The 26,868-nt window shown below is 42.2% G+C and overlaps 1 protein-coding gene across 1 annotated transcript in view; it reads left to right on the forward strand.

The window, feature by feature from the left end:
* The first annotated feature begins 21,555 nt into the window (after positions 1-21,555).
* The window catches only part of PHACTR2 (phosphatase and actin regulator 2), a 101,909-nt gene continuing 96,596 nt past the window's right edge, over positions 21,556-26,868 (forward strand). The window contains exon 1 of the mRNA XM_086744138.1: positions 21,556-21,674. Within this exon, the coding sequence (XP_086600264.1) occupies positions 21,662-21,674 (13 nt within the window). The 5' untranslated portion in view covers positions 21,556-21,661. The remainder of the gene's footprint in view (positions 21,675-26,868) is intronic.

Below are 26,868 nucleotides of genomic sequence, written 5' to 3' on the forward strand. Positions count from 1 at the left end.
CCATCACGGAGGCAGCGCCAGGAGACAGGCACCTCCACAGATTTGCCTGTCCTTGGGTGAGAGAAGGTGGCACGCTATCCCGAAACAGCAAGATAATTCCCTAATAGCAAGTTAGGCGTTACTTTGAAATCACTCTTAACTCAAGCTGGTTTAAGTAAAATGCAAATAAGAGCACTTTTTTTTTTTTTTTACAATGTCTAAAATAATAAGTTGCTAGTCTTAAAAAGAGAAGGGAAACATAACTGACAGTGCGAGTGCAGGAGGGATGTCTGGAACCAGTCTGCTGAATTCAGGGGGAGAAAGACCCATAGGACTCAGTCTCAGTGTCAGCAGTTTAAAGATTTTTTTATACTTCTTTTCTTGTGTCTTCTAAGAAGTTTGTAATTATATTGTCTGGTTTGGATGGTTTTTCACTTCAGTGGCATTGCTGAAATTTATTTAAATTAGAAATTATCTATTGCAAGCAACATACAAGTTGCTATCACATAAATTCCTAGCAAGTGAAAGTAACTCTGTGGAGCACACAGCTTTTGCAACTTTATTGCATTATTGTGTAATCTCTGTGGGGGAAAAGCTATTTGTTCCACTCATTCTAGGCCAAGATTGGAAAAGTGCTGCAAGCACAGGAGGGGATGTGTAAAAGAGATTTCTTGGGAGTGAAATTTATTGGGCTGGGGAGTAGTCTCCCAGGAGGAAGAGTGAAAGCTACCCTGCTGGAAGCACTTAAAATCAGAGCTGGAAATGCACCAAAAAGTAGGTGAAAAGAAGCTGGTTTGCAGTGGTGATGAGCAGGGTCTTCTGCAGTTGTGGGTTTTTTAATTGCTCTGTGTTTAGGCCAAGGCCAGGAATGACAGCAGGGACATGGGACTGAGCATGCAAGCCATCCACCTCTATCAGACACACTGGGCTAAGGAGATATAGATGGCTGGATGGAAGAGCCACATCTATGTCCCCTCATCTGTGGCAGGGTGTCCTCTGCACCTCCTTTAGAAACAGAGGGACGCAAAATAGATGGGAAGGAGTTATCTCAAGCAGCAAAGAAATAACTGACAATAAAATAAGTGAAATGAAAGGGCAAAACCAAAGGAAATTCTCCCTCCATAATTTGAAGAGGAGTTGTGTTACACTCGCTTTTACCCTAGGCTTAAGTTAAATATATATTTAGATGAGTTTAGGTGAATACTTAGTATATTTAGATGAATTCTAGGCAACAGGGTCTTGACAGTGAGAAGTCCATCGAATAAGCAAGTTTTGTCCATCTTCTAAGCCCGTTGCTATTTTTAAAGAAATTATGTCAAGGAGATTTTAATTCAAGCACCAATTAGTGAAGTGAATTCTAATACTTATTAGAACTCCATACTTGTGCTTTAGTGAATTTGTCTCAGTTATACGTACCCTACAGAGGAAATAAATCCCAGAAAACTAAACTTCATGCATATCGTGTATGAAGTAAATGAGATTTGATCCAAAATGTTTTTACACAAACATTGATTATCATAATAATGGAGAAAGGGGGAAAAAAAAAAAAACAACCAGAAAGAGCTCTGTAAATGGCAAATACACGTCTCTCTCAGACTCAGGATTAGATGCTTCAAATTATGCACATTTATAAGAAGGACCTGAGTTCTAAAAATAAATGGAAATTATTTCTGATTCTAATCCTTTTTCATGTCTGTAAAAGCTATCAAAATATGCACACTTTTCAGTAGTCCTAATCTCCATTTGTTAATGGGAGCTTAATCTTTTAGAAACAGAGTTGTTTTGAGAGTGGCTTTCATGTTTTGGGGCAATTTGGTATCACTGCAAAAGTAATTCAGCCAGTGTAATAATTATATCGAGGAGAAATCAGAAGCCAGGTTCAGTGGCGTTTGGTAGATGCCAGATGTCTGTGGAATTCACTCTTGACACTGAAGACTCCTGCAGTAAAGGCTGGTGTGGTTCAGGGAACCGAAATTCCTTGCTTGTCTGTTAATGGATTATCTATCCTCCCTCCGTGTCACTCTGAGGGATGGAATGTCCCCAGGCGGACTGCTCTGAGTCCAGGAATTTTTGTAACAGCACTGAACGTTGGCTGAGTCTTATAGATGATGGGGATTGGAATACTCCGCTGTTGAACTGCAGGGCAGTTTTTCTTAGGGTTGCATATTTTCTATGTAAAATTGCAGTATGGGTTCTTCTATTGAGAATTCATGGCATGTAAGGAATAAGAGCATATCAGGTGTGTGTATGCCCTCTCCATAGGCATTAGTAGGTTCTGGGTAGGATGATGTGTGTATGTACGAAAAACTCACCAACCACCCCTGGTTCAGTCCAGTTCATTTAAATAATGTTTTTCTAAACCACTGAAATGTAAGCATCTAGCTGTCAGACTGGTGGAGCCTTGCTTCCTCTGCTAGGAAATAGAGGTACACTATCACAGGGAAGGAAGAAACCAATTGGTAGCTATCAGACCTCTCTAAGAGAAAGGCTGAAGGCTGGCCATGTGGAACCATATGGGGTAACAGGTTTCGGTCACTGTGCTTTGAGATTGCCACAGGAGGAGAAAGGGGGCAGGCACCTCCATCCTTTCCCCCTCTGGTCTGTGATGACATTTTTTCCCCCCATTCCAGTGTATTTGGTGTAGTGTTAGTAGATTACATGGACATTTTGATCTCAGCAAGAGCATTGGCTTTGAGAAAAAGGAGGAGACCTAGCGTCTCCAGCAAACCAAGCATTCTTCAATGGAGCACACAGTTTGGGCTATGCCAGCATGGTCCAGCCAAGCCATTGCTGTGACTGTGACCCACCCAAGTGTCACCTTCAGCTGCTGTGCAGCCCTCTTCTTTGAAACGCAGCAGTACACTGCCGCTGAAGTCTAACGCAGTGTTTCCAGGCTTGTAATTTCATTGTGAGTTTCCAGTGTTTAATACTGGCTTGGTTTGGCTATTATAGTCACCTTCTCAGTTGGTCTTTTTTTTTCAGTGGCTGCTGGGCTTCTTTGATGTTGAAAACTTTTGAAAACATGATCCTGCCACACCCTGGCATTCAGAAATTAGGAGAAAGAGAAAGAGATGGAGAAATTCACCATGTTTTTAGAATTTTAAATGAAGTTATAATACGCTTTTTATGCCATCCTCATGCTTCTGGAGGCCTGACTCATTGTTTTTGTACACTTGTGGTTGGCGGTGCAGCTATTGACTTCAAAGGGCTTGGGCTCAAGCTGAAATACATTGCCGCAGCTTTTATCCCGGGATGGCCCCTTCGTAACACTTTACAAAGATTAGTTGACCTGAAGTTCAATATCACAGTCCTTTGGAAGCCTTTGGGACAAGACTGGGTTTTTTTCAGTTCCAGCCTCTTAAGAAAATCCTGATGTAAGCATGCGTGAGATGCATTAACACGTTTTGTGATTGCCCAGGCTCAATAATGATCAAAATAAATGTGAGATTGTTTTCCAAAGGAAATTAAACAAGGAGCCACTAGAAAGCATCTACAGCAATTTCATAGTAGGTAATATTATACAGCGACTTCTACCTTTTTCCTGTGAAAGCCCTATGAAGGTACACTTGATCATGGGGGGGTCTCCAGGCAGCTTAGCTTCATACAAGAGGGTCTCTTCATGGAATGAGCTCTGCCTGGGCTCCTTGTTACTTAGCTAAAGACAGGAATAGTGGGGGGGATTGTCCATGATGCACAGAGTTCCTCCAGCCTCTTCTGCCTCTGAGTGGGAGTGAGGAGCACGTTGGCTTTTGTTCTCTGACGTGAGGGATATTGTCTCCCTCCATGCAGCTAGTCCTTTTATTATGGTACCAAAAGGAGTAGGAAGGACAAGAGAAAATCCAGGAAGGAAAAATGTACTGATTTCAATAGCAAAGGAAAATGGGGAAGAGTTTAAAATGTGAAAGTTCCCCAACAGGAACAGAAGGAATTACTTCATTCTAATTTTTGATAGGTTTTTTGTTAATTCAGAATCACAGAATCACAGAATTATTATCAAGATTGGAAAAGACCTAAAAGATCATCCAGTCCAACCATCACCAATACTTCTCAGCTAAATCATCCCTCAACACAACATCCAAACGTTTCTTGAACACCCCCATGGTCGGTGACTCCACCACCTCCCTGGGCAGTGCATTCCAGTGCCTGACTACCCTTTCCGAGAAGTAATATTTCCTAATGTCCAGCCTGAATCTCCCCTGGCGCAGCTTGAAACCATTGCCTCTAGTTCTATCACTGTCTACACGAGAGAAAAGGCCGACCCCTAGCTCACTACAACCTCCCTTCAGGAAGTTATAGAGAGCTATAAGGTCTCCCCTGAGCCTCCTCTTCTCCAGACTGAACAATCCCAGCTCCCTCAGCCGCTCCTCATAAGGCCTGTGCTCCAGACCCCTCACCAGCTTTGTAGCCCTCCTCTGAACGCGTTCCAGGGCCTCAATGTCTTTCTTGCAGTGAGGGGCCCAAAACTGAACACAGTACTCGAGGTGCGGCCTCACCAGTGCCGAGTACAGGGGGACAATTACCTCCCTGTTCCTGCTAGTAACACTGTTTTTGATGCAAGCCAGGATGCCGTTGGCCTTCTTGGCCACCCGGGCACGCTGTCGGCTCATGCTCAGCCGAGCATCAATCAGTACCCCGAGGTCCGTTTCCTCCACACAGTCCTCCAGCCACTCCGCCCCAAGCCTATAGCGCTGCATGGGGTTGTTGTGGCCGAAGTGCAGAACTCGGCATTTGGTCTTGTTGAACCTCATCCCATTGGCTTCAGCCCAGCTCTCCAGCCTGTCCAGATCCCTCTGTAGGGCCTCGCTACCCCCAGGCAGATCCACACTCCCAGCCAATTTGGTGTCATCTGCGAACTTACTGAGGGTGCACTCAATGCCCTCATCCAGATCATCAATAAAGATATTGAAGAGGACAGGCCCCAGCACCGACCCCTGGGGAACACCACTTGTGACCGGTAGGCAGCTGGATTTAACTCCATTCACCACCACTCTCTGAGCCCGGCCCTCCAGCCAGCTCCTTACCCAGCCAAGAGTGTACCCATCCAAGCCATGGGCTGCCAGCTTCTGCAGGAGAATACCGTGGGAGACAGTGTCAAAGGCTTTGCTGAAGTCTAGGTAGACCACATCAACAGCCTTTCCCTCATCCAGCAGATGGGTCACTTGATCATAAAAGGAGATCAGGTTGATCAAACAGGACCTGCCCTTCATGAACCCATGCTGGCTAGGCCTGATCCCCCGGCCATCCCGCACATGCCGCATGATCTCCCTCAAGACTATCTGTTCCATAACCTTCCCTGTAACCTGTAATCTTACCATTAGGTCCACAAACAGAGCAAATGCTTTTTTATCTGGAAAAAAATCAGTTGATTCTGCTCTGCCTCTTCCACTTTATCTCCAGCAAACTACCTTTTGGCTCAGCTCCCTTGATTCCTGTTCAGTGGAAAACCTTTATTCCCCAGTTCTTTTGCATGGCAATGCCCACCAAGAGCAGGAAAAGTGGGAATGTTCTTGATCCAGCATGCAGGAGCCCATCTGCCTGTGGTGGCCAGCAGAGCTGACATGCTGGACCCTTACCAGCTCGAGCTCTGCCCTGCCATGGAGATGAGGAGAATTACCATAGGTTGGGTTTTTCCAACAGGTCTTGAAGGAGCCTAAAAACGCAGACTATACAACAGAAAACAGCAAATAAGTAGGTTGGTGGCTTTAAACAATTTGTTTGCATTACAGCAGTTTCTTGAAGAAAGTCTCACTCGTATGAGTAATATTTTTTTTCCCCATGTAATGAATGTATAAGGTAACAAAACTTTCTTTTGCCTTTGTTCACAATATTTCCTGTCTTGTAAGGCCAAACAGCTTGAGTAGCCTTCCTGGTACAGGGGGGAGGGAAATGGAAAAAAAGTTGGAAGTGAGGCTTTTTGGGTTTTGTGAGGATGCTTAGGTTTATCAGTACACGGTTGAAATGGGATATTTTGCCCAGCCATAAAGTAGGATTAACCCCCTTGTAGCTCCTGTTTTGTTACCTTTTACTCTAGTTATTTTTGGCAAGACTTCAGACCTAAGAGCATCCTTACTATTACTGCAGCATCCGGCCTTGTCACCACTAAAACAGCTTTTCCTGGGCCCAGCAATACGCCTTCTACCCTGTGCGCCCAACTGCCCTCCTCGGTTTTCTGACCCATTTGTTGCACCTTCCCTTACCTATCACCAACACACATCTGTTCAGGTGCCTTAACCTCTCCAGCTGCCCCGCTGACTGCCAGGGGACTGCTGGGGGAAAAACTGAGTGAGTGGGTGAGAGATTTTGTGTTTCAAGGAGATGCTGCCATCTGAGGCTGACACACTAGGTGGGGCGGTTGTTATGTCGATCAGCAAACTCTGTCTCTTTCTGCCTGGGTCACCCACCTGCTCACACATGAGAGGATCTAAAATGTAGGCTCATGTATATGAAGTGGGCGGCCCTCCTGCAGCAGAGCTGGTAGATCGCCCTGAGCTGGTTTTGGCTGGGTTCTGCTCCTTCCCAGAAAAAGTCCCGGCACGGTCGTCATTAGTTTCGGTGTTTTTAAACGCAAACTCAGCTGCCTTTAAAAGCACAAAGCTAGAGTGGGATGGGGTGGTGTGGCAGCATTTTAAACTTCCTGAAGGCCGCCCCCTTCCTTAAAAAAAAAAAAATCCATAAAATATATGTTTAAACAACACAAGATCTTATTATCGGCTATTGCTTCTCCCTCAGGCAACGTAATGCTGCAAGCTTAGCACTATCGGTTGTACCGGTGAAACTGGATCTTCTTGCAGTATTGAGTCTGTTGTACTTCGGTCAGAGCTGGCAGGCTTTGTTCTGATCTGCCAAAGAAACCGCTGAGGAGTGGGTGAGCAAGATCTGTTGTCTGTGTCGTTTGGGAGCTAATAGAAGCTCTTATTCTTCAGCAGCCTGTTGCGCACCTGGGCATTGATTCCTTATGAGAGAAGGTAGCTTTAATTAGAGATGGGTTTTCCAGTATTTGTACAGAGTGTTTTGACCCTGGCCCACAGCAATTTTGTAAAGGCAGACTCTCAGGATGAGTTGTTAATGTATTATGTAGTCTTCTGAAAAAGAAACCATTGAAATAACTGGACTAAAATGTTTGTATGCTCTGAACTCTGAAGTAGTCTTTTCTAAACAAAACTCAATGGGATCCATAAAATGCGTTCAGATATACACATCCAGACCTTAATTGCCATTGAGCATCGCAGCAGGTATTGCTTTCCCGGATGGTTTCCTGGCCTGCTAGAGATTTAAATGTGATGTATATGCAGCTCCATATATATGCAGAGCCTAAAACCAGGAATTCCTTTTCCCAGCCTGAAAACTCCAGCATTAGAAAGACTTTCCCCAGAAGCCTAAAAGGGAGACATCACTCATTCTTTCCAACCTCAAAACAATTTTATGGCAGGGAAAAATATTTTATTTTCCTTTTTTCTTTCTTTATTCTTAGAGGAGAGCCTGGCTAGATTTTTGCTTTTAGACTGTATTTCACAAAAAAAATACCCCAGTAATGTTAAGCAGTTCACATACAACTGGTGAGTAGCAAAGATAACATCATGTATGCTAGTACATGTGCAATAGAAATTTTTTTCTATATGAAATAATAAAAGTATAGACACTAGATATATGACTAAAAGTAAGCTAAAGCAGTTTTCCCATGCCATATCCTCAAAATTAAGCATGAAAAGAACACTCTTACTAAATTATCAAAACATTTCTCAATTATTTATTCAATACTGCCTGAAATGATTATGAAAAGTGACTCAGTGAAAAATGACTGCATCATTTTTTAGAATGTAATCCATGTCCTATAACATTATGGTATTAAAGTAGTACAAACAAAACCAGAAGTCCAGTAAATTACAGCTGTAAGTTCTGGCCGCCTCCCACATAGATGCGGAGATGAATATAATAGGAGGTGGAGGAAATTAAAAAAAATACAGAGCCCTTTCAATAATTCTTATTAGCCAGGTCTCAGTCAAGTACAAGCCTCTAGCAGTCAGACTCTTCCATCAATCTCTAAGCAGCCATTGCAGCACCTACAAGGCTAAGAAGCCAAAGCTCCCTCACTCCACAGCACCCACAAGAAATCATAGAATCATAGAATAGAATCATAGAATAGTTTGAGTTGGAAGAGACCTTAAAGATGATCTAGTTCCAATGCCCCTGCCCTGGGCAGGGACACCTTTCCCTAGACCAGGTTACTCAAAACTCCATCCAGCCTGGTCTTGAACACTTCCAGGGATGGGGCATCCACAGCTTCTCTGGGCAACATGTTCCAGTGCCTCAACATCCTTATTGTAAAAAATTTCTTCCTTATATCTAATACAAATCTACGTTCTTTCAGTTTAAAGCCATTACCTCTTGTTCTATCACAACAGGCCCTTGTCAAAAGTCCCTCTCCAGTTTTTTTGTAGGCCCCATTTAGGTACTGGAAAGTCGCTATAAGGTCTCCCCAGAGCCTCCTCTTCCCCAGGCTGAACAGCCCCAACTCTCTCAGCCTGTCCTCATAGGAGAGGTGCTCCAGCCCTCTTATCATCTTCGTGGCCCTCCTCCGGACTCGCTGCAACAGGTCCATGTCCTTCTTATGTTGGGGGCTCCAGAACTGGACGCAGTACTCCAAGTGGGGTCTCAGGAGAGTGGAGTAGAGGGGGAGAATCACCTTCCTTGACCTGCTGGCCATGCTCCTTTTGATGCAGCCCAGGATGCGGTTGGCTTTCTGGGCTGCAAGAGCACATTGCCGGCTCATGTTGATCTTCTCGTTAACCAGCACTCCCAAGTCCTTCTCCTCAGGGCTGCTCTCAATCCATTCTCTGCCCAGCCTGTATTTGTGCTTGTGATTGCCCTGACCCATGTGCAGGACCTTGCACTTGGCCTTGTTGAACTTCACCAAGTTCTCATGGGCCCACCTCTCAAGCCTGTCAAGCCTCTGGATGGCAATCCTTTCCCTCCAGCGTGTCGACTGCACCACACAGTTTGGTACATTTCAGCTCTAATGTCTCAAGAATATCCAGGACTGCTGCAGGCTTTCTGAAAGCTTTGGGCCAGGCTGTGTTGCTAGTGCAGTGTGGTGGAAGATCTTCACATCCTGGAGTCTGAGGGAGGAGACATGGTGTAATTCTACCTAGGTCTTGAAATGTGCAGTTGATACTATCTATACTAGGATGAAAAGCACTGTTGTTTTGGGTTTTGGTTTTTTTTACCAATTTGAAAATTATGCACCAACCTATTTTGGATTCAGGTACAACATTGACCTAAAGATGCAATAAATGAGGTGGCCTTCTTCACTGCTAGTTGCAACCTTAGGACAACGTAGTATCTGAATGCTTCCTTTTAGGTTAACTGTTCAGAATACTTCCAGAGTGATTTAGTTCTTGATTTGGACATAAAAGCCCGTGGCAGATGTACAGCAAGAAATTTACATGTTCTGGCTAAGCATATTAGAAGGTTTGCCTATTGCACTTGACTTTTATTTCATAAAATAGAAATATGATCATTAAATCTGTAGTTGGAGAGTCTCTTTGTGGACTGGTCTAGTTAAAAAATTGATGTCTTTGCTCAGTTATCTTTAAGCATCATCTTTTCCAAAAGGAGCATGGTAAAATTAATGTGAAGTCACTAAAAATGTTAAATTACTAAGATGTTATAGGTCTTGCATAACTGTGCAGAGAACAATTGGGCTACACAGCTGATTTCTCACACGGACAGGCATTGACAGGACTGTTCCTTCAATTTATGTGGTCAGTGCAATCTTCTTTTCTTCATCTCTGCCATGTCGTCTTGTAAACCACGTGATAGCAGCTTGAGAAGATGTACCTCCTTAACTGATTTTTATTTGTGCTTATCGTAATGACTTCGCTTACGTTGTTTTCGCCTCCTGTATTTGCTGGGTCTCTGTGCGTTCTTGTGCTTAGTTTGTAGGGTTCCGCCATCCTCAACAGCCCTCACTTAGCTGAGCAGCCACCTTGGCCTGGATTGTCCATGCCACGCGTGGAAGAAACTTTTCCCTTTTGGTGTAGCAACACAACCCTTTGTTTGGAGGTCCCTTTCCCGGGATCAGCTGGTGGGGGGTGGACTAGCTGGAGGGGATGAATGAGTGTACCATGCTATCTCCTCTGCCTCCATCCCTGAAAGTCAAACAGGAAAATTAATTATCTGGATCTGTGTTAGTGTTTCCATGTAGGCTTTCCCAGAGCAAGCCATGGTCATGCTGGCAAAGCTGCAGCAGAGCACCTCACTGCAGGGCAGAGGAGCTGAGCATGCTGCATGGGCGCAGGGCACCTACACTGGTGGATGACCTTGGCTCTCTGGGAGGGTGTTTTGCAAATCACTGTTACTTGAGTGTCCTGGTCTCAGTGTAATGTTTTATAACAAAAGGGGAAGACCAGTTAGACTAAAATTCAGCCCAGGAAGGTTCCAGAATGAGTTACATTGAACAACTGACAAGTACTTAAAAGACAATAAAGTCAATAACTAAATGAGAGAAAATGTGTAGTAAATCCATTTGATTTTCTACTTTTGGAGGGCTAAATTGCATAGTGAAGGAAAACACTAAATGTATCTTAATTTGATATATCTTGACATCAAAAAGCTTTTGAGACTGTGTTAGACATAAACTAAGGAAACATGGCTTTGATATAATCTCCATGATGTGAGTGTACAACAGTTCGATAAATTGCTCTCAAAAATACTTATCAGTAGTTTTCTGTCAGACTGAAAGGGCATCTCGAGCAGGATCTTGCAGGGGGCAGTCCTTGGCCCAGTTTTACTCAATACTTCAGTTTAGATTTGAATGTAGGATTACAGAATAACCTTGCAAAATTTGCAGCTATTACTAAGCCAGGAAAGTTGCAGGCACTTGGCAGAATAGCACTGGCAGTGAAAACAATCTTCACAAATTCAAGCAAAGAGGTAATACAGCTTTCTGTCAATTGGAATACTCCTCCTTTGGTCTGATTTTCATATAACCACAGCACACAAAGAAAGAATTATTGAAATCCAAGAAAAATTCCAAAGCACTTGAGAGGTTAATCACAGTCAAGTAATTTATGCCCAATGCTAAAGTTTGTAAGGATTTAAAATAAAGATGTTTGACAGAATGCTTTGGAGAAGTGCTGAAGCTACCACGTAGAAACGTATCATTTCAAGTTTTCACCAAAATGCTTGGAGTTTGGGGATTGTCCCACTTGAAGACTGTGGCCTGAGAGGGCAAGTAGAGAGCAGAAAGTTTGGGAGGTTAAGACTGCGTATGATTGGGCCATATACTCACATTACTAAACTGAAAGCAAATTAGGGGCAGGGAATTATCAAAAGACAGTATGCCTGTGCTTGAAAACCAAGATGGAAAATGGGGGATAAAAGAGGAAACAATCTTCATTGTAATCCCATTGTCCATGCTGACCACAGTGACAAAAGAAAAATATATCAGCAGCGAAATAATTAGCTACTTCAAATTAATTATGTTTTAATAATTCAAACACTATTAATAATGCAGATTAAAAGAATATTTCAAATATATTTTTGTCAAGGTCCTTCTATAATATTCTCTTCCTCACTGAAGCAAAGAAGCTTATACTTTGCAGCACCCTGCAATATAGAGAAGGGCAACAGAGCTCTAAAATACCCAACTGCCTTTTGTAACAGATTTAATGAGCTTTTTCATATTGCTTTCAAAAGGGCAGCTTTCCCTGCATTTCTACAAATGCTCTCTGGGCAAATTCAAGCAGCATGTTCCTGATGAAATGTTGTTATTTTTAGAAATAAACGAAGCAGGATGCATCATTTCCCCTCCTACACCTTTGTTGATGCTTTAATATAAAGACCTGTGTTCAGAAGTTAATTACAGCATGCAGGATTGCACTCCAAATAGGCACTGCAACTGCAAGTGGGTGCTGTTGCAAAGGGAAAAGAAAAGGAACAATGCTGTACAAATGTCACTTTGGAGTTCTTTTTACGTCTGATTACCGCCCTAGGAAAACAGTGCTGACTTGTTTGCCACAAAAGGGATTAAACTGCCTCGTGTGACACCCTGGGAATGGATGCCCAGGTGAAAGGCATGTTACAATAAACAGAGTATTTTGGGTAATAGCTAAGGAAGGAAAGAAATATCACAAGCCAACTTGTCATGCATATTTGGCCCCTTTTGGAACTTTTATGCAATCTTATATGCTGTTCCACTTAGGAGGAGAAATGGATAATAGAAACAGGAATGTCTTTGATTTCTTTATCTGTTTCTAGACCAAGTTCAGTTTCCCTGAAGACAGCGGGAGTCAAACAAGAGGGAATAATTTCATAGCCCATAGCTCAGTCTTTTTCAGCCAGCGTTTAGTCCTTAGGTTTTTCTTGGGATGTTTTTCCAGAGTTTTTCTGGCTTCATTGTTGCCTCCTCAGTCAAATTCTCTGGTCTTTCAGCCCTTCTTCCCCAGACATGCGTGCTTCCGAGCAAAGCATCCAAGTAATTTGAACCAGATTTATAACATGTTGTTGAGTTCATCATAATAGAGCTCTCAACAGTGGAATTTTTTTATATTGTATTAACAGTAGTTTACCCTCTGGCTCTGTGCTGGAGTGGAGCACTGTTAGAGTTTTGACTCAGAATAAAAAATTTAGGCTGCTGAATTATCATTACCTGAAATGACTCTGAGGTTTCATTCTGCTTCTCCTATACTGGCCAGCTGTGGTCTAATGAAAGTACAGCCTATGGTGACTGTTGCATCCTGAGCTGGAAAATATTTACCTTGCCTGTTCATTCAGCAAAACTAAACTGTCTCTCATGCATATTTTCCCAACACCTGCATATGGCACATCTCCAACCTGACAGCTTTTCTGATGTGCTTTGCTGTTATCAGTTCGGCCCTGTGTTTGTCACACACATTTTGCAGTAAGTTCTGACAAACGTTTTCATTATCAAATCACAATAAAACTAACTAGTGCTGTTAACTAACATTCCAACCCTAACTGTTTTATGATTCTATGATAATTCCATTAGACCTCATACAGATTCCTCATATGGATACCGTAACTTGGACTATATGTGGGTAAAGTGAATCCCTTCTATGTGGAACAGAAGTTCAATTAATGGAGAATGTAGTCTCAATATGGTAATATAGAGAGTAAAATAATATATAAATATAAATAAATAGATATTTTTAAAACTTATCTAGGAGAACACACTCAAGCAGTATCCTTTACTCTGCTTAAGTTAGGTTCTCCTGCCATTCTCCTTCCCAAATATTGCAGAACATCTGGCAGCACCTAACAGTGCTTCTTTATTTAATGGTAACTACTGGCTGATGGTTTTACTTTTTTAGTGCACAGTATGGAGTACAAAAGAAACACAAGTTATCAACAAGATCTATGTGGTAGCTAGCAGGACCTCAGGGGCAGAGATAGTAAGGTAACAAGCTGAAGTTATACCTCTCTGTAGTGGATCTTGTCAAGTGTCTCCTCTGGTTGTTTCTAATTTATATCTGCTCAGATTTCTGTCTCACGAATCACGTTACAAAACACTAACCTGTAAAGAGTCAGTCAAGTTTGTCTGGCTAAATGTACATAATGTACAGTGCATGACTTCACACTAGCAGTTGTTCATTGGCCTTCAGATTTTGAAAGTCTTATTTTTCCTTTTCAGTATTTAGTTGATCATTTTCCTATTATCTAGCTCTGACTTACCTAAATTTTACTTCAACTAAGAGAGAGGGGTTAAGACAAATGCCAATAAATATCTCAAATGCACTCTTCTATTCCATTGCTTAAGTCTTCATGTATTTTTACTCATACTAATTAAAACAAACTGATGTACCCAGAATGTCCTCTATCCTTTACACAAGCCTGACCACATGTTTTATCTCCAGAGATGAAGTCCTGGCCCCACTGAAGTGGAATTTTTGGTGTTGCCTTCACTATGAGCGGGATGTCACCTCAGACCCTCAGACCAGGATATATTGTCTTTCCTTGGCTTTCCTTCACAGAATTATCTGTTAGCAGATTTTAAGGCAAAACAGAAAAAGAGCTCCGTTTATACCTCTCAGTAAGGTTAAATTCCCTCTCTTTTTCCTGTACATAAGATTACAAGAGAGAAATCTGCAGAACACACAAGAGAAAAAGTGGTGGGCAGAAGGTAAGAATAAGGTCCCAAGATAAGAAGCAGGGTAAAATGTGTCGTAAATCTCTTCTATGCAGTCATCAAGGCATGATAAAAGTCTGGTATTTCATTTCAGCAAGGATAATGAAGACTGCCTTTTTACATAGATTCATAGCACTAATGCCAGAGGGGTTATTAAGTCTGACTTGTGTGATACAAGCCCTTAAATTACTCTCATTTAGCCTTTTGTAGAGCTCAGTTGCTTACGTTTGATTGTTGTTATCCAGAAAGACATCCAGTCCTGATGTGATGACCTCCAGAGACAGAAAATCCACTGATAGCCTTGGTAGCTTAATCACGTTTGCTGTTGCAATAGATACTTGGTTTTTTTTGAAACTGTCTGCTCAGTTTTCGACTGTTTTTTCTTACTGTAACTTTCTCTGCTAGACTAAAAGGCCTTTTGTTTTCCTGGTGCCTTGTCCCTTATGACTCAAAATGTGTGTTCACTTTTTACATTGCAATAGAAGGCTGAAACATTTTTGCTCCTATTAGCCATCCTCATCGAGCCGAATACTGGGAGTGAGCTGTTGCTTCACCAGCCACAGTATGACATAGTCAGAGTCAAACGGAGATCCAAACTGTCAGTCCTCGTATCCAGAGATTCACTTTTGCCTCTTTATAGAAAAATCTGTCCAAATACTGCATCTAGCTAAATACCATGATGATTTCAGAACATTCAAAGATGTTTGTAGATTTTTTCAAAGCCAGAACATTTTATAAACAGGCTTTGTAATTGTCGAGCCTAGGCGTGAAAAACCTGCAGCCCATAAAATGGGTTTTGAGTCTGGGACTTTATTTTACAATGTACATATGGATACAAATTTTCTATTCCTTGTTATTATCAGATAATACTGAGGATTGTATCAGTCTGCTACCTTACAAGTACATGCAATTGTCTTATTTTTCCCTGATTTGTCCTGTTTCCTATGCCTGAGTTAGCCTGGCACTCTGGATAGCAAAGGCCGTGCTCTGAAGTAAGGTTTCAGTTGGAGCTCATCTCTTTTTCCACAGGAATGGTAACTCATTTCAGTGCTCTTGGATGTGATATTTAAAGAGAGAAGGAGAGAGGTTATTTCAGTTTGCTTGACAGAATTAACTTATGTGGGCAATATGTCATATTAATGTATGAACACCAACACCAGGGATTGTAAGTGGCTGCCCAGTTCTTGTAGCCTTTCTCACGGACGAACACTTACCCAGCTTTCTGTGACAGAGAGGAAAATCTCTCTTCTGCAGTTTCCCAAATCATCACCCTAATCCCTTTAGTAGCCGTGTGCTTTTTCAAGTAATTTCCAATTTTGGGAGACTGTAAAAACAAATAGAAGGGCACATTTTGTTTCTGAGGGCAAGTACTTTACAGTTCAGTGGAAGATGTATGGTAGTTTCAGATCCATACCCCCTCCCTCTGTTGCAGCCTCCCTTGGGTCTGGTACATGATGGGCTCTGAGATTTCAGCTTCCAGAAAAAGAAGAACGAGGAGGACTAACCGCAGCCGAGTTTGTGTGGGTACCTGTGCCTGTGAGAGAGAGACGAGGGAAGAAGGGGAAGCGCTGTAGAAGTAATGGCTGTTTAAGAGGGAGGAGAGAGTACAGATGAGACTTACGGTGTTTCTACCAGCATGGCAATTAAAGCTGACTCTGAGTAGATTTAATTGTACTCTGAAGGCAGCCAGAAGGCAAACAGTTCTGAGGTAGTTTAATAGTAGTAAAACTGCTAGAAGCTATTAGACGTCTTGTTTCTGAGGCTCCCATTGCCAGCTGTGCAGCTCTGCTCATGGTGGCACCAGCAGATATTTCATATATATTTATTTCTGCTCATGTCAGGGCACAGCATAAATTGTTTGAGCACATCCAACTCCAAGAAATCCTCTAAAGATTTCTAGGGCTAGGTATGCAGTTAGGCATGTGCAAAGCTGCCTTACTCCATACTGGGATCAGTGGGAAAGCTAAAGGGGAAAAACCTGTGTTGGTTTTTCAAGATGCTTCAAAGTGTCCTGTTCATTAAAAATAGCTGTTCTCTCTGGAAGAGTGACGGTGAACGCGTACCACACCTCTTTCTAGATACAAGTTTGCTAAAAGCAGGGATTCAGCATTCAAGTTAGAATTTACTTAAATAATCAAGCATTTAGAGATGTTTTTCTTGTCCATGCTTTTCTCTTCCACTGAGTACCCCTCTTCGTGATACACTGAAACCTTTCTTGACCTCTCCCCGCATCCCTGCTTCCCCCTCCCGCTGCCTCCCTGCCTCCCCTCACTAAGCTCTGCCTCTTTGCACTGTGCTCCACATACGCCCAGCCCCTTCCTGCTCCCTCTGAAAACCCATCTGTGCTGTGAAACTCTCCACCTACAACGACCACACATTGCTGTGTCGATCCCACTCTCTTCTTGTTTTCTATCGGTTTAAATCTGTTGACTTCAGTGGTGTTGCTTCTCCCGTTGCAGCTTTTGGCAAGAGTCAAAACCTCTGCATCTGGCCAGGCTGTTCAAGGATGAAGTCTTCCCAGGGACCAAAGGCTCCTGTGCTTTGATCAGCAAAATAAAGTATCATCTGTGCTTGTAGCGGTATATTAACAATATTTCCAGGTTGAACCATGGCTTCTTCCTAGTTAAAAAACAGCAGCCTTGTTACTGTCCTGCTTTCAAACTCTTCTGCCTCTGTGAGGTGGGGAAAAGATGTTTGGCAAAACCTTCTCCCGGTGATGCTGAGAACTGCTGCTGAGGCTTAGGGAAGGCTTCTGCTAGAGGTCATTCCTGTCATGTATCATAGAATCATAGCATAGTTGGGGTTGGAAGAGACCTTTAAAGGTCATCTAGTCCAACCCCCCTGCAAGGAGCAGGGACATCCCCAACTAGATCAAGTTTCTCAGAGCACCAGCCAACCTGGCCTTGAACGTTTCCAGAGATGAGGCATCTACCACCTCTCTGGGCAACCTGTTCTAACACCCTCATTGTAAAAAATTTTTTCCTAAATATGCCAAATCCTCAGCCCTAAACCTGTTCCATGCATACAGTTCAGGACTTCCTCAAGAGGCTTTTCTTTTGCCTCCACCCTACGGCTGGTGGAGAAAAGTGTACTTCACAGAAGGAAACATCTTCTGGAGGGCCGCAGATCCCTTGTATTCAGCACAGTCGTTGCCCTGGGACTTGGTGGATACTTAAAATAATTGCATGAAGCTGTACATTTAGAATGTTGGCATTGAAGATAAAAACCCACAGCATCTAAAAACAAGTACAGCTTCTCCCAGAGACACCTGCATGATGGTTTCTCTGTGGGAAGAAACAAACACAGTGAAAGGGAAGCGAAACATTTTGCCCGAAATGGCATCTTACAGAGTCAGATCTTTACGGTGACAAATCTTCACAGAGCCAAGCCAGATTTCATGTTTTCTAAATGTGTCTTTGTGATGATTGGAAACACCACAGCTGAAGCTGTATGTTGATTCTGGGGGTTTGTCAATTCAATGTGCTTTTGATGGCTGGGTGCTGAGGTCTCTGCTTGCCCTGCTTTCTCTGTTTGCTTCTTACCTGGGCAGAGAGCTGTGCCTCTGTGAATCCTCATCGATTTTCCTGGGAATTAAATGTCATTACTGTGGCAGGCTGTGTACATCAGGTACACTGAAGAACAGGATCATTAGGGCTCTGTGTCATTAGTGGTGCTTCTAATGTACCCCATGATGCTTTCTGCTCTAGGAGGTGGCACTGATTATCCAAGTTACCTGCTTCATCAGCTCTTAACATTGTACCACTGGGGTCTCACACAGCTCCCAATGTTTTTATCCTCACATGAGGTGTGAGGAGTGAGCATGGTACAAGCCATTCCTGCAGGAGGTCAGATGTTGGAGGAGCTTGCACAAAATTGTTCAGAAAGTCTGTGGCTGAACAAGGAATTGAACCCAGGTCTTAATTGCCTGTGACTGTGATGAACTGTGAGCCAGGACCACCTCATAGCTGAAGAGAACTGGGATACAGGTTGATGAAGTATGATATTTTGGGAAGGGGAACAGAGAGCTTTGGACCTGTGCAGACCTGATCTTCTCAATCCTTACCCAAAAGTGCCCTTAAACAAACTGAGGTATTTTGGTGGCCTGCAAGTAGGGATTGTGATGGAGGTGCTCTGTACTCACAAGTTAAGTAAGTTTATGTATATACATGTGTATATATATAAATGTGTATATATATATATTTTTAACTTTTAAATAACAATTACAGCCTGCCGTTCAACCCCACTGAATATCTGTATCTTTCTTTTGCCCATGTGCAGTTAGGGAGGCGTTCCTCCAATCGTGTAACAGATGCACCTGATCATACACATTTGTTAATTTCTATGCAACAAACCAATTACCTACAAGAAAAAAAAAGTAATGTATTTTGTAAAGTTTTCTTTTTTTGGAAAGTTCCTGGTGAGATATTTTCTGTTCAAATGGAAGAGGTTTAGGTTATATATTATAACAAGTTTCCATTTACAGTTAGCTTTCAAGAGTTAATAAATGGTTACCTATCACACAGCTGTGATGAAGCACCCAAACTCAATGTTTATCAAGCTGTTGTAATTGGGACTTCCCATACTTAGCACCTTACAATCCTTGGCTGACCTGAGGCTGTGATTATATGTGAATTGCATGTCAGAATGGGACCCGGGAACACATTACCAGGGCTTCTTTGGAAGGAAACTTGTGCATGTATGCAGGAAGGTTGCTGTGGTGTGCTCCCATAGGTCTTCTGATCTGCGTGGTTGAGGGACCAGCACCTTGAAGCACACCATGAAGCCCATCTGCCCTGTAGTTGGGCATGCACACTGGGACCTGCCTGCCACGTAGAAATAGTGACCGTCTGGAGCTCTTTATTGCCCCAAGGTCTAAGCAGGTGCAGATTTGCATCTTCTCTTGGGCTCTTTGGCACAGACTGTTGCCCATCAGCATTCCCAGCCGCAAGGTTCAGTACTGGTTTCCTATAACTGCACCGTTGTCTGGCGGCTGCTGAAGTGCATCGCTACCATTTCCCAGTCCAAGTGAAACTCAAAGCAAACAGACTGGATTCAAAACCAATCTCTCTTAGCTTTAATCAGCACCAGACATTTGCATTCTTGCTTGGATTTAAGATGCACATATGCCCTTCTGCCCTGCCATGGTTTTGTCACTATCCCTCAGTGGTGTTGGGCTCAGTCAGACACCCATAGGCTTTGAAGTTCTGCAGAGCCCCATCTCCAAACCAGAGAATCTCTTCCTTTTATACAGGCAGCTTGCTTTTCCCTTGGTTGGCAACAGCAGTTAAGCAACAGCATCCTGGCACAAAGGCACAGTCCTCTGTTCTTCTCTCCCCAGCAGTCTGCCAGTGCTGCAGTACATACCCCAGCTCTCTCCAGGACCTGTGGGGCTTTGAAGACCCACAAAAAGCCCTTGCTTTCTCTCCTTTTCTCCAGGAGCCCAGGACTCTCCAGGCAGCTACTTCCTCCAGAGGAGCTGAAGAAAACTGGTTACATCTATCAGGTGGCTATCTCACAGCCTCCAGTTTAGTGCTCCTATGCAACTTGATTTCATCATATGCACATTAGCCAATTACCTAAATTGGCACATTAATCAATTGACATTAACTGATACAGAATCTAGCAGATGAATAAGCTCCTTATTGATCATTTTTAACCCTTTATATTGGTGTGGTTCTAGCTATCTGTGACATTACAGAGGAAGACATTTTAGACAATGAGGGTGGTGGAACACTGGAACAGGTTGCCCAGAGAAGCTGTGGATGCCCCACCCCTGGAATCATTCAAGGCCAAGTTGGACAGGGCTCTGAGCAACATCATCTAGTTGAAGATGTCCATGCTTCTTGCAGGGGAGTTGGACTAGATGACCTTTAAAGGCCCCTTCCAACCCAAACGACTCTATGATTCTATGATTTTACATACTAATGCAACATGCTTATGGTAACTTCTATTTTTGATAAGCTCTTTATAAGCCACTTATAAGTAGAAGCTTAATATGAAGTGTGACAGATTTCTAATCTTTAGTCTCTCCTTAGCCATCCAAGCACTTTCTTTCTGGAAATACAAAATATATCCAGTACGTCCTAGATATTCTCCATTCTTGCTGATAACTTCAGCTCTCAGCCATTGATCTCTCCATAATCAGTGTAAATAGATCAGTGCTGCAACTGTCTTTTTATTTAACATTTTAAAAGGACAAATAAGATCAAAGGGGTGGTGAAGGGGTGATGAATGTTGCTCATGTGATGCTGTGAGGCTGAGGGGTGTTCATGCCAGTATCATACAGACACAAAAAATCTTGCAATAAAGAGGATTGGAGTAGCTGCGTGAATGATTTAAAAGAAGAGAAAAATATTGAGAGTATACTATGTGGCATTTATGTAGTGCCAGTACTTTGTGACATTCTCTTTCACCAAAGGCAATGTGTGTAATGGTCTCCCTTTCACTGCTGGGCAAACACTGTGGCACGGAATGCCTTTTTTAGGGTTACACAGCAAATTAGTGCCAAAATGCAGAATGGAACCTAAATTTCCTGGTATTCTTCAGATACTGCTGCTGTTCACCTGCTGCTGCCAGGGGAGAGATTCTTTTATTTGAAAATAAGATATTTTTTCATTTATAAGGAGGAAACTCTAGAAGTGTAGGGAAGGGAAATGTTTAGGAGTCTATACTGGTTTACTTCTATAGGAGAAAAGCCTGTGCATCAGAGACTCAGATGGTATGGAAAATCTAGAAGTAATACCTGTTCAACTCAGCATATATCATTCAGATTTTGTTGAGTCTAATCCCTCCAGCATCCAGTGTGCTTTTACTTTGACTTTAAAAGAAGTAAAGCCATGTAGTTACTTTTCACCCTTTCCTTACATTCAGCTATGAACAGTATAAAAATAAATGTTTCCAGGCAATGAATACATTGACATGCATTTGCAGATGTATGCAGACACATCTACTGTGTTTCTCACAAACCATAGGGAACATCAGGTGTAGGACTTGTAGGATTTGAAGCACAGACAAAGCTAATGGCTGCAAATTGTAATCTAACCTAACACTTTCTCAGCCATAGATTCTTCCTCCTTTTTTTTCTCCTTAAAACTTTTGTTGTTGCGTCACTAACAAATCACAGCCCTTTGCTCTGTAACATATCTCTTTTTTATTTAAATTTTGCCTTCCTACTCATTAAGCCTTTCCTCATTAGCGCTACTTTTACTTTTCAGAAACATATATTCGATATTACAGGCTTGGAGTTCTTTTGTTTTCTCCCCGAAGACGTAAAACCCTGAGAGATTTAAGTATCTACTTGATAGGCTCGCACAATCTTAATCAGCCTATAATGGAGCTAATGGCTGTTTGTCATCCTTGGAGATATAAATTTCCTGGTGATGTCTACTGCAGTCAGTGCATGAAGTATGCTCTGACTGCCAGCAAGGTCTAATAACCAGGAGAAGGGCAGCCAGCTTCATTAGCGAGAGCGAGACTGAGACTGTGCCGGCTGCTTTTCTGGGGAACTCTGCTTTTTTGAATACCGAGAGGGGGAAAATGGATAATGCTGGTAAGTGAAATAAAACAGATCTTCGTTCTTAATGGAGCTACGGGGTTTGTTTCTATCCTGTCTCACTTGCTGCAGGAGATGTGATTCTTTAGCCTTGTCACTTCTTTCTTTTCAGTGTCCTTTATTAAAGCAAATGTCTATGTGTAAAATGTGACACACTTAAGTTGTTAACCCTTTAACAGTCCGGGGTTTTTTTCTGGTTTAAGTGTGTTTTCTGGAAATGTGAACCTAAACTGTAATGTAGGATCTGCTTTTTTAAGGTTCTCAGTGTTATTTCGGAAGCTGTATGCAGGAAATGTGGCAGGAAGGGAAAACACATGCACTTCAGTAGGAAAATATCTCTCACAGATTGCAATAGGTGCAGACAGGTAACTAATAAAGCTAACGAAAAGTAGATAATGCATGTCTCTCCTCTGTCTTATTTTCAGCTGTTTCTATTTTCTCCATATAATGCTTTACTGTCTTTTATGTTCAGTACATAAAATATTGAATAGATTTGCACTTTTTATTATTTTCTTTGATGTGCCAACTTTAGATCATGCATTTTCATGCCAAATAATGCACTTCATGTTTTCTAAGGAGGCGCACACAATACCAACATTGCATGGGTGGTGAAATGCATTGTTTGTATTTCCCTTTTGCATTACCTCGTATCACTAAGCAGAGCAGAAAGAGAGCCCTTTGGGGTGGATATTTTGCATGTTGCTTTGACTGCTATAAAACTTGATCATGTAAATGTGTCACTGATATATTGGTACTAGTGCAATACATATTAGGACACAGAATCTGCAGTAGATTCGATGCCCTTTGAAACCTGCTCAAATCATCATATTTGTCTGATGCTGACCTTAAAAGTGATGATCACCTCTAAAATGTGTGAAAAAAAATTATTCTACAGTAGCTTTCAGTGATGATACTATGTATGTAGCTTATTTTTGTGGGGTTTTGTGGGTGGGTGTTTTTTTTTGTTTTAATAAAAGCAAAACTCTTGCTTATGTCTGCTAAGCTGTCCAGGTGAATCTCATATCAAGTGTATTGCTATCGACTTCTGCAACAAACAGATTAAAGGGTCTTGCTGCTTTTATCTCTATGAAGTCCAAGACAAAAAAAAAAAAAAAAGTTTTTCCAGAAATAAAAATTTGGCATCATGGAAAATTACATTGCCAGTACTTAGGAATTTAAAAACTGACATGGTCCTAGTATCATATTCATTTCTGTGAAATAAATAAGATTAGGAACACTCTTTGCACTTTGTGCTCTTGCTGGCTTTTAACATGATAAATGATAATGACTTGTGTTTGATATTCCATGACGAGGCAGAATTTTCTGGTCAGAGGGGAAGGATTCCTGTTCTCCAGCACAGAACGCCTGTGGGCAAGAGATACCCTGGCAGGCAGAGCTGCTAATTCCTCCAGGTTTTTGCACTCCCCAGCATCAACAATAATACTACTGAAGTCTTGACAGAGCTATCACTTCAATCCAGCTATAAGAATCTGTTCTGGAATGAGTCACATATATTTTAAAGGCCAGTTTGGGGAGGGGTGAAGAGGGAAGCTAGTATCCGACAACCACAGAAACAGATTTTCCTCTGTACGTATATATATTTTGGCCTTAGTAAGATTCTAGTTTGCTATCTAAAAAATTTGGAAGCTAAAATAAGTAAGGCTTTGCTCTCTACACATCTTTAAAAACTACTCTCAAAGCCTTTTATAAAACGAGTTTGCTGAATAACTCCAGATTTTTTTTTCATGCAGAAACAGTGACCAATACTTTGCAATTTTTTAGGGAAAAAGTCTATATACTGTTAAAATTACTTTAAATAATCCTTTTGAAAAGAGAATTAAAAACTAGTTGTAAAAAAAACCAAAACCAATCAATAACAGATGGAATTAAGCATGAGCAAGGACAGCACAGCAGAGGGTAAGGCCATGCTCCAGATTCTACTGTGGTCACCAGTGAACTTTTCACTGCTTGGGTCAGATTGGTCCAAACCCCCAGCGAGCTTCAGCCCCACATGTGCCACAGGCACGGGCACGCTCCCTTCTCCAGGCAGCTCTGCCAAGAGTCCAGCCACTTCCACGCTTTGAGTGGTGTGGGGAATCCATCCATTTCCAAAGAGTCTACAGGGAGCTGGGTAAACACAGCTGGGTCTGCAGAAGTATTTTTAGGGCTCTTGATCCCTAATTGCACACAAACGGAGTTGGGTGCCAGTGTGGGGACTGTGCAGCTGAATTCCTCTGTAGATCTGGCCTGTGCTCTCTGACTTGTACAAGGATGCAAGCACAACTGTGAAAACCCATGCGACGTAATCTGGGCACTTCTAACAGAAAGGAGCAGGATATTTGCAACCACAGAACCAATTGCCTAATTAATTTGTTCTTCAGCAGTTCGCCAACTGAAATGTAAACATGCTAATGTATACAAACTGGATACCTGCCTGAATTCCTCCTAAAGAAATGTTATTTCTGGCAGTACAGAACCACAGAATATTAGCACAGCTGTGAGTTTCAGCCACCAAGTGTTAGAAATAACAATTTGGTTATCAGTGTCAGTGAATCAGGCCTTTGTTATTAAATTCATCATCCTGCCAAAGAGACTTTCAAAGTCAGACCATGGATAATTGTTGGGCAAAACTCCATCTTCTGCTCTGCATAACAGAAATATCTCTGTAATACATCACTCATCTTCTGTGCCATCATTAAAATAATGTTCTGGCTGAAACTGTTATTTAAAAAGATCAGTGTTGCTAATAGGTCACCTGTGTGCACCTTTTAGCTGTTTTAATCCGTGCTATTCCCTAGTTTAAGAAATGATGTTTTCATTAAAAAAGTCCTTTCCTTCAAATGTTAGATTGCTTGTATTTTTAATCTGTGTACCGAGACGGCTCCACATAATTGTTGTCTCGTGTGTTCTTTTAAAAGCCTTTCCTGGAATAACAATAAAATATTCATCCATCTGTGTATGGCACATTAGGACAGTCGTAGTTGTATTTTTTTTTTGCCTATTTTGGCATCAGCTGTTTGTGACGGGCTGGTTGCAGGTATTCAGCCGCAAGACTGCCTGCAGCAGCCAGCAGCCCCTGCCTGCCTCCACCAGCGGGTCTTGGGCTCCGGCTTTGCTGCACACATCTGCTTTGGACCAGACGCATCAAGCCTGGTGACAGCAATGATGTAGTAAAACTGGCTTTAAAAAAAAAAAAAAAAAAACAAGGAAGGGCTGGAAATAACTCATGGGAAAAAAAAAATGGATATAAAAGTAGCAAGAAACGTGCGGTAGCAGGAAGAGAGAAGCTGAGGAAACAGACGTGCTCCCAAGTGATGCTTTTTGGGGGGGATTTCCTGTAAGAAGGAATGAGATCAGCATCATCCCTTCCCCCAGAGCTCCTAGTCAGCCGTGTCCTGCCTGGGCAGGCGTTTCACCTTAAAGTGGACAAGTCTCACACACTCATTCATACCCAAGGAGCGTGCCAACGCGAGGTGCCAAAAGCTGGGGGGAAGGATCTCATCAGGGTGAATGGCACCATAGGGAGGTGCTGCATCATGCATACTGTACTAGTATTGAAAAAAAATAGGAGGTCTTGTTTCATGTTTCTTGGGGATTTATATAAATTCTTTGCACTTGAGATATTATTTTAGCAGTAACGAGCTAGCTGTGGTTAATTGTTACCCTGAATTATGTAGGCTCCACAGCTGTGGCTGCAGCCTATGCCTTCCAGTAAATAATCTGTTTTAAAGGGGCTGGATCTCTTGCGTATTGAATATCCTCTGAGGACTATTCAGTTGCACACCAAACTCCCTATTTGACCAGCAGTGAAACTTGGAGCTTTCAACTGGAGCAAGACTATTCAACCTGAGGCCTGAAATGTTGTGGGACAGGGTGAATAGCAAGTGTCAATGTAGCTGCCTTCTGCATGATACCACCTGTGACAGGAAGGGTAGGAGACACAGGAAGCCGTTTGCTGGCTGTAATTCCCTTGCTTTTCAAGTAACTCGTCATTTTTGTCTTTTCAGTGAGTTAACAGGACTTATTTAGCATCCATTAAGTATAAGATTGCTGGGGTTGAATGCTGGTTAAGGGTTTGACCTTATAGATACTTTGTAGTCTCTTACCTGAATTTGAGGCAAACAAAGTGCATCTTTTGAAAAAGTAAAGGAGAAAAACATTCAGGGTTTTTTTGGAAGCTCAGAGGTGGGCTTCAGATTATGATCCTGATTTTCTCATCAACTGGCTGTGTTCAAAAACCTCTAATGTGGCCCAGCTGATCTGCATGCAGTGCTAAGCTAGATAACAATCTTACAGTGTGATGTAAGGTTCACTTTTTGCCCATAAAGGGCTCTGAAATCCTTTGGCCATCGAAGGCTTAAGCTTGGTTGAATTGTCCCTATCAATTTGGAAACCTGCTGAAACAAAACCACTTTCAACGGAGACAGTGGCAGTGTAACGGCAGGTTTGTCAGCTCTTGAGATGCAATGACAACTCCAGACTCCAGCAGCAAAATAAGTCATGTCCTGCTGGCAGCTTCTTGTTTGATCTTTGGTGGTACTTTGCCCATGTTCTTCTCAACAGTGTGAAGATGCTTTTGGAAGGGACAATAGCATCTCCATTCTCTCCATCCCACTTTTATCTATATGTTCAATCATCGTCCTTGCAAAATGTGGCTATCAATGATGCCATGTTGACTTTTAGTGAGTCCATATGCCATGTTCTATAGATCATAAAATGGTTTGCACATGGGCAATAACATACAAAGCAATGATCAACTTTTTCATACTACATTATGTATCTTTATTTGCCTCCTATTTGCACTCATGGCTTCAGTTGAAGCAGATACTGTAGTGTGTCACAGGTTATTGTCTGCTAGACAGTTGAATTTCTTCTTGTTGTAATTTTAGAATAATACTAATGGCTTATGCCCCTTTACCCAGAAGCTGGAACAGTGTGCTTATAAAGCCATGATCTTGGTAAACATTTCTGTGAGGATTAAACTTCCTTCTGATACTGCTGCATCCAATGTTATTTTCAACTCTGTAAACACGTAGCCTGGAATAACTCTATAGGATCTCGCATTAGAAGTAATCAAATACCATGTAGGACTAAAATGATGGTGTATCTTCTAATGTAGTGATGGTTCACCCACCCTACTTCAAATGTCTCTTTAGCTAGAAATGCTATGGTTGCATTGCACTGACACACA

This window comes from Chlamydotis macqueenii, chromosome 3 (assembly GCF_036417535.1).
Source record: "Chlamydotis macqueenii isolate bChlMac1 chromosome 3, bChlMac1.mat, whole genome shotgun sequence".
NCBI classification, from domain to species: domain Eukaryota; kingdom Metazoa; phylum Chordata; class Aves; order Otidiformes; family Otididae; genus Chlamydotis; species Chlamydotis macqueenii.